A 12,882-nucleotide genomic window follows, 5' to 3' on the forward strand; every position below is an offset into this window, starting at 1 on the left:
GCTGTGCAGCTCAAACAAGACAGAGGCAGCTGCGTAGGCTGAAGTCCACTGTAATTTCGGGTAATTTGTCCCTGATGAAGCACCGTAGCCAGTCGAGAAGAGAAAACACTTCAGGAGTGTTGCGTGCAGCCAATCGTCAGTACAAACCCAACAAGACTACATCTAGGCTGCGAGTGGGAGGGAGGAGTGGACTTGGGAAGCAAAACATGGCGAAATAACAAGTTTGGCGGCTATACCGCAGTTAGAAACTGCACCGATTCTAGCAGTGGCGGACTATGACTGCAAGTTCATAAAATCTGGACGCCGGAGATCGACGGCAGCGCTCAACTTTGAAGCGTCGAGTGCTCAGGCTTACAAGTATTACGGTGGCTGCCGATAACACAGTGCCTGCTCGTCTGCCCGTGTTTTCCCCCGGAAGGTTGGCAGTGCTAGGCGCGACTGTCAACACAGAAAATGGATGAAGAAGGAAAGGGAAAGTTTATTCTGGAAAAGACAATTTAGCTCGCTAGCCTAGCTGCGTTAGCCAGCCGGCCAGTTAAACGTTAGATTAACCGCACACACCTGACTCGCTATTCGGATTATTTGTGCGCTCTGGACGAAACCCGGGGGGCGAATTTAACTCGCGTTAACAAGTTTGACAACTGCAGCCGCAGGGAATCGCATTTGAAACGAGGCCCTTTTTTCCATTTTTTCCTCCCCACGCTCCTAATCTGTGACAAAATCCCGGGAGGTTTAAGGCCAGCAGTGAGAGCCTGACGGTCGGTTCTGGTGCGGTGCGGACGGACCCGGGGACGCCATCACATCAGACGTTGCGTTCTTAGTAAAACAATCACTGCGCTGCTAAACCGTAAATAATAATAAAAAAAATAGCATACTTTATCAGTGTAAGTAGGAATGTTTCAGTAGCACACAACACCTGTCTGGTAGTTGTTTTTCTTCTTCTTCTCCCCCCTCGGTGACACGCATCGGTGTATCATATGTGAGATTAGCTGGGATGTTGGAGAGCAGGGGAGAAGCGGCGTCTTGTCAAAATGAACGCAGCATGGTGTTCATCAACAGCGGAGGTGCTCTGCATTTGAAACCTGCCAGTTGTTAGATCGATATCAAATGGGCGGCTAACAGCAACGTTGACAGCCTGTCTAAAAAAATCCTACTTTTTAAGTTGCATGCGATTTGATTAGCTGCCGCAGGCGGCATTAATGTAAAACAAGTGCGAATAACATTTACAGCTTTCGGTCAGAGTTGACGTGAGCTAGCCAGCTGGGTGCGTCTGTCCGCTCTCTGCGATGCATTTGCTAATCTAAGTGCTACAGCTCCTGCGTGTTGGACCGCCACTTTGCTGTATTTCCCCTGGGTTTAGGCCGTTATAACCTCGCGTGATCGGCCGCTTAAATCCCCCTTAAGCACTTCTTGTCAAATTAGTGGCTAACTTATTAGCCAGCGTGATAAGTTTCGCCAGCTATGTCTGAAAACGCCCCCACAAGAAGCCTGGATGACATAGACCTCGCAGCGCTGAGGGTGAGTATTGTTATTACCAGATAAGTGAATTGTAAAATGATGGCAGACGGACTCATTAGATATTATGTCATATGCCAGTTCGCCTCAGACACAAGCACGACCATTGAACACCCACGCGAAAAAGTTAAGGTGGGATAAACATCAATCGGCCTGCGTTATAGCAGTACAGTCTGTACACAAATCCTCCAAGTATATGTTGGGATTTCTCCCTTAAAGGACCACCTTACCCTGCCCTGACAATGTTAATTTGTTGGTTTGGGAGGAAAATAAGCACCAGTATCTATAAACACTGGGCCACTGTGTGATTACATCATGTAATGGGAAGGCTGGTTTATTTAAAGAACATTTTGTCTTCTGGTGGTATTTTTTTTATGGAGGTTTATGACTCCATAAGAAAAAGGCACATCTGTGTCGTTCTGATAACATTCTAATATTGTTGATATAATGTAACATATCAGACTGTTCGTGAAGAAATTAGACCTGGTGTTTGTTCCTTTTGTATTTTAACTGGTGTCCCATTAAAGTCCCCAGTTTGAAAATCCTAACTTCTGCAACATTAGAAACTCTTCGAGAGTCAAGAAATCTGTCACATCCCTTTTAACATTTTGATAATGTTTGACTGACTGTTGAATCCCCATCTACAGTTAAAGTGATCAAAAGGCTACCCAATAACTCCAATTCAAACTATGTTTAAAGTAATACCATCATTTTCTTGACAAAGTAAGATTCATAGTTTCATAGGATTCCCTCTGAAAAAGATGAAGAATTTCTAGTATTTCAGTGTAGCTCTCACATGGTATTGGGGCTAAACAGATCAGGATATTTTACCCAAATACTGATTGTTTGGGCAGGTTTGTCCTGTTTCCCTGACCTTCTTCTGAGGTTTCACCTGGAAATTTCACCTAAGCCTTCACTAACAACACAGGCAGATGTGACCTAGTTTCTAAAAATTGTAGTAATTATTTAATCTTGCACTTCATTTAGTAATAATTTATTGTGTATTTAAATGGTGGATCTAGTAATTTAAGTAGCAGTTTGCTTATAAGAACAGTTGGGTAGGTGCAAAAAATGACCCAGGATTTGTTGCCCACCACAGCTGAGATGTGGAAATAAATAGTAGTTTGTTTGTGATTCTATCTATGGCTGGGTATTCCACTGAAGAAAACTGACCGTGTGATGGCTGTGGCTCAGGTGATAGAGCAGGTTGTCCATTAAATGCAGGGTTGGTTGTTTGATCCCGTGCTACGTTTCCTTGGGCAATACACTGACCCCAAATTGTTACATGACAGCTCTGCTACTATTGATTAATGAGTGAAACAGAACCAGTAAAGATGCGTCTTAGAGAATTTATACTTAATGCTGCACTAGATAATAGTGATTAAGCAGGTCAATGACTAGTCATTTATTTTGCTAAGGTTAAGTTACTGGTGTGTTTAAACAGGGAAAATAATATTAATTTACCTAATTGTTTTTCACATCTTAGAAGTTTCACCACCAAAATCTACATGATAAGCCACCAGAATAAATAAGTGTCGAATTGTTTTTGTAGTTTTCTCAAATGACAGTTTAAAATTTTATTGTAAACAGATATTTTGTTTACTGTCACTGTAACTCACCATCACTCATATATTTAAATTTATCCAAAAGGGACATTGCACTATTGTAAACATGAGCGTGAGAGCCATTTAATGTAAATATGCCAGATTTAGCTGTATAAGCTAATTTTCCTCTGCAATCCATGGCAGGTTGATAGCACTGATCAACATTAACAGAGCCATGTAACATACTGAACAGACATTAAGTACCACTTATTGTATAAAACTCACAACAAAAAACAAAAGTAGATGCATACAATCACAAAAACATAGACGTATGCGTCAGATTATGACAGCATGTTTATTTATTCTTGAGCTTTAACAGTCGTGTTTTCCTCCCCAATAAAGGTTTTTCAGGGTATGTTTAATTCAATATTTTTGCGTCAGTTTTTTACTGGCTAGCATTCTCCTTGTTACCTGCCTCGCATTACAGCATATCTCTGGTTTTACCATCACTCCTTGAAAAACGTGATAACTGTTGGCAGGACAGTGAACTGCGTCATCCACATCTGCGCAAACAAAAGGGGACCTCACTCTTAGATTTAAAAAAAAAAGCGTTTGAAATTATTAAATGGGCTTTAAAAAAAAATCAGTGGCTCAATCACAGCATTTTTCCAGAAATTTGCTACACAGTACAGAAGAGGCCCAGCATTACATAACAACAGTTCACTGCAAACAGGCATCAACAAATTATTTATGCAGAAACACTTACATTGCCAATGGACTGGTTCTTATGTAGGGCTTTTCTACTCTGCCTGAGCACTCAAAGCAATTTATACCGCTTGCCAACATTCACACAAATTCATACAAACACTTTATTCTATGTTTTTTAAGTGTTTTCTATCCAACACTCACACTCTGCTGGATGCATTGGAGCGGAACTTGGGGTTAGCATCTTGGCTAAGGCACGATTTGGCATGCGGACTGGAGCAGCCAAGAATCAAACCACCAACCTTCCTCTTAGTAGATGACCTGCTCAGCCTCCTGAGCAGCAGCCACTAGCCAATATGTAGAAATTGCAAATGAAATTGAGGTATTTTGTTACATTGCTACAGTCAAAAAGTCAATCACCTTAGCCACCAACAACAATGACAATAATAAAGTTTATTTGTATAGGATTTATCGAACCCAATGTTACAGTGTGCTTCCCAAAAATGAAGAATAGACTTTAGAACAATAACAATACAACAATAGACTAAATTAAAATAAGCCATGCAATACTCAATTGTCAGTTAGGTGAAAATGCAAAGGAGGAAAATAGCTGTAATATTAATGAAAGCTCTGGAATGCTTGATTTGCACTTTCTGAAAAGGTTAAAACAAATCTATAGCCATTTCCTGTAATTTTTGTTATTCTTATTTTACACACATTTGATGTGTTATTAAATTGTAATAACACAATAAAATTGTTCCCTGATTCTAATCGCTGAAGGCACGCGATGAGTTTTGATTTTGATGATTGCTGCAGGTCTGTAACCACATCTTTTTCTTTTCTTAAAAGACATCCCCTCTTAGCGGTGTTGACATTGCAGGAAATGGGTTTTCCTTCCTCTTTAACCATCACCACTATATTTTACAGTGCATAGTGTTAAACCTAGCTTACCATCTTGACTATTTGGCTCAATTATGTGCGTTAGTCACTGAGGTTCCCCTCCTTGTACATGGGTACAGCCACATGGTTACAACCTCCCCCTTCTAGCCTAGTTTTACTGACACCTTGCTTGTTTGGCGTTCACTGCTGACACTTTAATTGACTTTTTGCTGGTGGTGCTACTCTTTGAACATCACTGTATCCTTCCCCTTCCATCATATCTTTCCTCTCATCCCACTCTGCGCTTACGTGGGCGAAGATGCCGTCTCTGCCTCGCCACCCACTCTATCGTTACATTGTTGCCTCCCCTCCTGTTTTGCGTTACCATTTCCCCACTTTTCTGTCCTCTATACTTAACATGTTTATCTCATCATATAACCATGTGTATTGAATCTTTGGTCACTTCCCCGATATACTGCCAAGTTTTCCCAATCATGCTGTTCTTTATCGTAATTCCTTGTCCTAAAGGAAAATCTTCTCCTCCCTGTTGAAGGCGTAAAAACCCCATCATTGGAAATGGATGAAAGCAGGATAGGTCATGGTGTACAATCTAAACCCAAAGCAGCAGTCTCACCACCCACACATCTTCTTAAAGCCATATTGAAATTGCATGAAAGTGGAACTGCTTGTCATTTCCCTTGTCTCTTGGGGGGAGGGGGTTGCATAATTGAGTCAAAGCAACCTACTCATTATTAGTGTCAGTGAAATATGTGTTCGTGGTACTGAAACACAGAATGAACAGATGAAGAAAAAAGGCAAAAGTTTTATGTCAGTATTGTCAGAATCTGTCTTTGTATATCTAATCTAGTATCAATATTTAGTGTCTCTGAGTGTCTGCTTCCTCCGTGTAAAGTTTTGTGGGTGGCAGAGAACACTGAGTTTAGATCATTTGTATGGAAATATGTAATTGTGATATTGTCTCCGGTGTACACAGTAGAAGCCACTGGGATTGCTGTTATTTGTTTTTGTCTGTGGTCTCTGTTCTGCACAAGCCCATGTGCTTTATGTGGTTTTATGACACTGTTCTTAAGGGGTATAGATCTGTAGCTACGCTTACATCTAATGATAGTACACAACTTCTGAAATTGCAGTCATAAAAAAAAACTACACAGATCTTTCTTTGTCTTCAGCGGGGCCTCAGCATTGTTTTGTTTTCAGTCTCGTGCTAATTTAGCCTTTGTGCTAATATAACCGCTGGTTGATTGCAGCTGTTTCAAGAACAGGTGAGGTTTAGCAGGGTGCTAGTATTTAAGGGTTAGTCTTTACCCAAGAAATATGAGCGCAGCAACATGAAATACAACCTGCACTTGGGGTCAGCATTGAAGTGTAAATGTGGAGGATTCAAAGAAGAACAAAGCAAGTATCACCCACTTAAAAACAAAAATAAATGTGGTGAGCTTTGAGTGCAGTCATTTTAATTTTGCCTTTTCCCAAATGTTGAAAAAGAAAAGTGAATTAGGTTTGTTTTTGTTGAAATGCTTTGTTTGTCTTTAGTATGTCAAGCTGATGTGGATTAAATGATGTATCTTAATTGCTCTGCCTGTCTACTGTAAGTCATTTTAAACTGCTGCTCTCTTTACTAGGATCCAGCAGGAATCTTCGAGCTGGTCGAGGTCGTTGGCAATGGCACATATGGACAGGTGTACAAGGTGAGCCATGATGCCCTTGTGACATATGAGTAATGCACGAATTCTAATGGAGAATAAAAAATTCAGTGCCTGAATTATCACTTGTGCATTGAGTGAGCATTTTGGATTGTTGCTGCACAGCCTCCTTCAGTGTCTGTTCTTTAAACGTTCTGTACATTAACTTCTTAGATTAAAGCAGATTTAGTCCACTGTCATGTCAGTGAAAATTTCAGCTATCAGGCTGTTAAATTTCAAGTGGCAGTGACGGGAAGATAAGGCACTCTAGTAAAAGGAAATGTAAATTAAGAACAGGAAAATGATGTGAAGAAGCAATTAGCCACACTTAATGGACCAAATTCAAAGAGTTCCAGAGAGATAGAATCCAAGATTCACTTTAAATATTACTGATTAGTGTTAGAATGATTCAACTTGCTTTTTGTTCAGGGACGTCACGTGAAGACGGGCCAGCTGGCTGCCATCAAGGTGATGGATGTTACAGAGGAGGAAGAAGAGGAGATCAAAGCTGAAATAAACATGCTGAAAAAATACAGCCACCACCGCAACATAGCCACATACTACGGTGCCTTTGTCAAGAAGAGTCCGCCGGGACACGACGACCAGCTTTGGGTCTGTCTGCCACTGTGTCTGGGCTGATGGTTTAATGGTTGCAAGCCTCATTAATTGTTCTAAGTGAGATGTGTTTGTTTCCTCATAGCTGGTGATGGAGTTTTGTGGGGCGGGGTCAGTGACCGACCTGGTGAAAAACACTAAGGGCAGCTCTCTAAAGGAGGACTGGATTGCTTACATCTGCAGAGAGATCCTAAGGGTGAGAAATCAAGAAGCCATGTTTAGCCACAATGCCAAAGGGTTGACAGACCACATTCCTCCACATACTAGTGAAGTTTTGTCATGTGCACAGTTGTCACTTTGTAGTGTCAAAGTCTGTCCAGAGACAGATGGACCGATAAACACTTGGGAAAGTCACCTATGCGCTGGTTCCCACAGAAGTACATTCCTCCCTGACCAGATTTTTTTGTCAAGATAAGGCACACACGTAGGCAAAGTCAAGGTGAAAACAAAGCCAGCTGTGGTAGCAGGGCAGGTGAATGCTACTAATTACAGCTTTTATACAGTACGCAGGGTTGTACTACACCATTTCACAACCTCAAATCCAACTGTTAAGCCTCATGTGTGACTGTAATTTTGCACATTTGTGATGCTATCATGTTTTTAAGAGCAGCCCAAAGATGTGTGGATAACGCAGAAAGCCGATTAAACTGCTCAATGCTGCTATTGTGTTAGTGCTTGTCAGAGCAGGTATCTACAAGGCCACATTTTGCCAGGCTGAGACACACACACACACACACACACACACACACACACACACACACACACACACACACACACACACACTTGCTGTTTTGCCACTAACGTGTGTGCAGCAGAGCTTGTTACATACTGATCTTTTTTTTTTGTCTTGTTTTTATATGAACAGGGTCTGTCTCACCTCCATGCCCATAAAGTTATCCACAGAGACATCAAGGGCCAGAACGTTCTGCTAACAGAGAATGCAGAGGTCAAACTGGGTATGTTAGTTTTGATAGTGTGCATTACTAAAGCAGACCCAGTCTCGGACCCTTTTCTGTCTCTTATTTCTCGTTTCTTTATGTCACTTTCAGTCGATTTTGGGGTCAGCGCCCAGTTGGACAGGACAGTTGGGCGAAGAAATACCTTTATTGGCACACCGTACTGGATGGCACCTGAGGTCATTGCCTGCGATGAGAATCCTGACTCCACCTATGACTACAGGGTAACACCAGCCAGAGTTTGGTTTATGTGCAGTATGTTGTATGAACAAAGTGCAAGGCTGACCCTGGGCCCCTGTGTATTTTGCAGAGTGATATTTGGTCCTTGGGAATCACAGCTATTGAGATGGCCGAAGGAGCTCCTCGTAAGTGTCTTTGTAACCTTTGCACACTTTTTTGAACCAGTTTTTGCTAAATAGTGCATATTAACATAGCAACAGATAACTCATAATTTCAAAGCCCTTTCTGCAAGACGTCATGAATGAGCCTGTCTTGCATATGCAGCCCTGTTGTCTGTATCTTCAGATGGACGGCTGACTCACTGTAATCAAGGTAGTGAAATGGTGAGCTGCCAGTTGGCTTGTGGAGGCTGCTTGTACAGATCTCTCCGGTCTGCTTAGCAGGGAGGTTTGTCTGCATGGAAATTTGGTGTTAAATGCAAAGAAGCAAAGAAAAAATCTCACTGAAGAGTAGCAGCTAAAAAGTTTGGTAAAGAAGGTGTCGAACAGTAGCTCAACACGAGTAGCTTGTAGTGCCTAGTGCGCTCCTACATTTGATAAGTGGGTGGTTGTTTTTAAACTGATATATGTGCAGAGTTTTAGAGTAGAAGACTCGAGTCATTCACTGGCTGGTGTGGTTTTGTGACACCATTCAGTATGAAGTCTACAGAAAACTGGTGTGTAAACTTGAACCCTTTAGTGAAACGTTGACATCACGAGTGCAGTAGTTCCTTCTTTGAGATGAACAAAATTTCTATTTTCAGAGTAGAGCCACTGCTGTCCCTTTAGACCATTCTGAAAGTTCAGAAAGCTCCTGCAGATCATGATGTTGCTGCTGTGAATGACACGCGGCACACAGACCAACTGTCAAGATAGTGTTGTACCGTGATAAATTATGCAGCATGTACTGACTGTATCAGGGTGATAACTGAAGTTTGGTTGCCACTAATAAAGCGATCAGCTAGCCTCTATTTTTAAAAATGGTTGCTTTTGATAGTAATGCTGAAACCATTTGTCAGTTGATTTTTATTTATATTATAAAGTATAGTTTGTATAGTTGGCGTATATTGTCAAAATACTAGAATTTCAAACTCGGTACTGATACCCAGAAAAATGCATACAGATAGAAGAAGCATTTCTTTTAATGGAGGTTAAAACAATGCAAATGATAAGATCAATAACACTGATTAAGTTGTCTGCTATAGTGTAAAAAAAAAAATACAGGAACAACATAACTGTGCGTGTGTGTTGTATATCAAATAGAGATTAAGTAGGTTAACAATTATAACTGTTTAAAACTTCAGTGTTGTTGAAACGGGACCTTTCCCGACCGCTCGATATTCCTCCTGAAATGTTGTTTGGTGCTGTGAGCGTCAGCTACTTTAGCTGTTAGTGAGAGGAGGGGCTGTGTGCCTGCCTGTCTGCAGCAGTGCTGTGTGAAGTTTTGTGTCGACTGGAGGAGGCAACGATGGCACTATTTATAGCAATACAAATGAGTATGTAATAGTAATTTTGAGTATTGATTAGTATAATTGGTGTCAATTTAATATATATGTTTTTTTTTAAATATAATATTGCCAATCCTAAATGCAAGACAGGTTTTATGAATCTGTTAACACCTGCTTAAAAGTGTAATAAAAGCATAATAACTATGCTAAAGCCCACACTGGCCTTGGCTCTCTTTGTTATATTCTATAACAACATGATGGGCATTATAGTCAGTTATTAGTTCTGAATGTTGAATTTGCTCTTTATTACCGTAATCAATATTCTTCCAAGTAAACATTATTCTTAATTAGGTTAAATAGTCACAGTAGTAGTTAAATATCTGCACTTGGTATTTTTATTTCTGTACTGATCACATGACCTAAATTTACTGGGAATTCATCCATCATCAGCAGGGTTGGCGAGGATTCTGTATGATATTTGTCACAGTTTCACTGGGATAGCTTTATTGTGCCGGTTCTAGTAATGTGCTCACGATCCTTGCAGGGTGAATCAAAGCATTGGTTGCACAGTATGCTCACTCCTTGCTCATCTTTAGCTTTTTTTTTTTTTTTACCTCCTAAAGGTAATTGTTTGAGTGTTGAGCTTTTGGACTGTCTGTAGTAAAACACTGAAAGGGACAGCGGCAGGTAACCGTTTGCACAAAATAATTTCTACTCCCGGGAATTTTTAGAAAAGTGCCAACATCGTGTCAGTGGGTGAGCCATTTCTTTAGTGCATGTTATATGGAGCATGTTCTCACTGTGATTCCTGTGGTTCGTGCATACTTTAAAATGCTGAAATGAAAATTTCCTCTTTCCTGCCTCAGTCACGTTGGATATGTCCTAAAGACTGTGTTACAAAAGCCTATTTACTGTGAAAGTCTAAAGCTAACCAGTCAGGTTTAGCTACCTACCTACGCTGGGAACACAATGACTCACAGTCCTTGTTCTTACATTCAGTGTAACAATAAGCCTGAGGCACTGGGAACGATTGGATAACAGCAGCTGTAACCATGTTTGAGGATGCAGAAAACATGTATAATGGTGGCATGTGTTATTCACAAACTGCCACATGTGGAAGTGGATGATACTCTAACATTACCCTCATTCTGATGTGCTCTTTGTTTTGTAAATCGACTCACAGCATGGACGGAAAGATTTAACCCCAGTAATCTCCTTTATTTCTTTAGCCTTGTGTGACATGCACCCAATGAGAGCCCTCTTCCTGATCCCCAGGAACCCCCCTCCAAAACTTAAATCGAAGAAGTGGTGAGTTATCAGCCTTACCAGTGCCTTATATCAAAGTGTTTGAAAAGCCTCTTTTTTTCTTAGCGTGTGTTGGATTGTGCATTCAGTAAACAATGTTCTAGCATATTTCCCTCTGTGTAATAAACTGGTAACATACTGCCTCACTGCAGGCTTTGTAATTGTTATCACTTTGCATTAAATTGAAATAATAATTCAATAACTTATGAACTACAGTCAACAAATAAGCGTAGTCTATTGTGATGGCAAAGAAGTAGGTCAGTGCAGGAGGGCACGGTTTACATCTGATGTAGTAGTGTAGTCACTTGGCGTATCAGGTTACTGCTGTATGTGAATGGAAACGTGTGGATGGTACAAGAAATTGAAGGACGGTGTCTAGTTTCCAAAATCTTGTGCATCAAGATAAATTGGGTGCATTTGCAATAGCTGAATCTCCCTCACATTTCAAAGCATTAAAGGTCGCGCACTTGTTCTCCTTATGAGCCAGATTTGATTGCTTGCAAGCATTTAAACTAATTTGTCATGTTTTCTCCTACCCGCTACTTTTCCTGCTAGTCGTTAATGGACCCACTTAGTAGTGGATCTACTTTTGCTCACGCAGGATTAAAAATGCAATGTTTCTTCCACAGTTTTTATAATTGTCATGGAAAAAAAAAAAGCTGCTGCCAATGTTCTACCAATACATGAGTGTTTAAAAAAAAAAAAAAAAAAAAAAAGTAGGGGACGGAGCCAGGTGCATGATCAGTTGAATACAATGGACATTAATGACCTGATGCACATACCAGTAATTACACAGTTACTATACTGTGCTGCATTGCATTATTCAACAGTGATCATGTGGTTTATGGTCCTATTTTAATGAAACAAACAATCGTTAATCACATTGTTTGTTTATGTCCTTTTTTTCTTTTTCTTTTTTTAACTGGTTAATCACAGCGACTAGCCCCCCCATCAGTGAAAGTAATTTTTGAAAAGGCAATAGTCACACAATGGTGCTAGCATTAACCACAAAACTTAACAACTTAGTTCACATTTGACTAACAGAGGAACATTTCTAAAAAGGTCTTTTATTTCTCAAATACTGATAAAGATTATTCCTACCCCGCTATATGTGAAAAGATCCTCTTCAATGTCTCATTGTTGTTGAATCTGTATTCTGTGCAGTACTTGTCCAACTATCAGCTTGCCTCCTGCTCAAGTTTTCTTATCTTCTAACCTTCCTCATCCTGCCAGGTCCAAGAAATTTATTGACTTTATAGAGAGCTGCCTTGTAAAGACATATCCCAGCCGGCCATCCACGGAGCAGCTGCTCAAGCATTCCTTCATCAGGGATCAGCCCACTGAACGCCAGGTCCGAATTCAACTCAAAGACCATATTGACCGTACACGCAAAAAAAGAGGAGAGAAGGGTAAGCAAGTGTAGCACCAGCTTTGTAGAGTGTTCACAGACAGTCAGCAAAAAAATTCACATTAGAGTGACTTGAATTTATTTTTCCTTACAGAAGAAACAGAGTACGAGTACAGTGGTAGTGATGAAGAGGAGGACAATCGTGGAGATGACAGAGAGTCAAGGTAATTTTAGCATTTCTGTCAAAGGACACTTATTGACTTGTTTGAGTTTCTCTTTTCACTCATATCTTGATTTTTGGTCTTCAGTTCAATCCTCAATGTGCCGGGTGAGTCCACCTTGCGGCGGGACTTCCAGCGTCTGCAGCAGGAGAACAAAGAGCGCTCAGAGGCTCACAAGAGGCAGCAGGCCCAACTGGCAGCTCAGCGCCGGGACCCCGAGGAGCACAAGAGGCAACTGTTGCATGACCGACAGAAACGCATCGAAGAACAGAAGGAACAGCGTCGCAGACTTGAAGAGGTAAAATTCAACCTTTTGAAAGGAAGACTCTAACATTAAGAGATATACAGTGGGGCAAAAAAGTATTTAGTCAGCCACCGATTGTGCAAGTTCCCCCACTTAAAATGATGACAGAGGTCAGTAATTT

At 40.8% G+C, this 12,882-nt stretch overlaps 1 protein-coding gene across 6 annotated transcripts in view; it reads left to right on the forward strand.

The window, feature by feature from the left end:
* Positions 1-148: 148 nt before the first annotated feature.
* The window catches only part of mink1 (misshapen-like kinase 1), a 33,687-nt gene continuing 20,953 nt past the window's right edge, over positions 149-12,882 (forward strand). For all 6 annotated transcript variants that reach the window (XM_085364434.1, XM_085364436.1, XM_085364437.1 and 3 more), the window contains exons 1-11: positions 149-1,518; positions 6,287-6,352; positions 6,776-6,958; positions 7,047-7,157; positions 7,827-7,917; positions 8,011-8,141; positions 8,228-8,282; positions 10,813-10,891; positions 12,122-12,297; positions 12,391-12,460; positions 12,545-12,755. In XM_085364434.1, the coding sequence (XP_085220560.1) occupies positions 1,462-1,518; positions 6,287-6,352; positions 6,776-6,958; positions 7,047-7,157; positions 7,827-7,917; positions 8,011-8,141; positions 8,228-8,282; positions 10,813-10,891; positions 12,122-12,297; positions 12,391-12,460; positions 12,545-12,755 (1,230 nt within the window). In that variant the 5' untranslated portion in view covers positions 149-1,461. The remainder of the gene's footprint in view (positions 1,519-6,286; positions 6,353-6,775; positions 6,959-7,046; positions 7,158-7,826; positions 7,918-8,010; positions 8,142-8,227; positions 8,283-10,812; positions 10,892-12,121; positions 12,298-12,390; positions 12,461-12,544; positions 12,756-12,882) is intronic.

This window comes from Diplotaxodon limnothrissa, linkage group LG10 (assembly GCF_057381915.1).
Source record: "Diplotaxodon limnothrissa isolate DT_005_m linkage group LG10, D_limnothrissa_male_GT1.1, whole genome shotgun sequence".
Lineage (NCBI taxonomy): Eukaryota > Metazoa > Chordata > Actinopteri > Cichliformes > Cichlidae > Diplotaxodon > Diplotaxodon limnothrissa.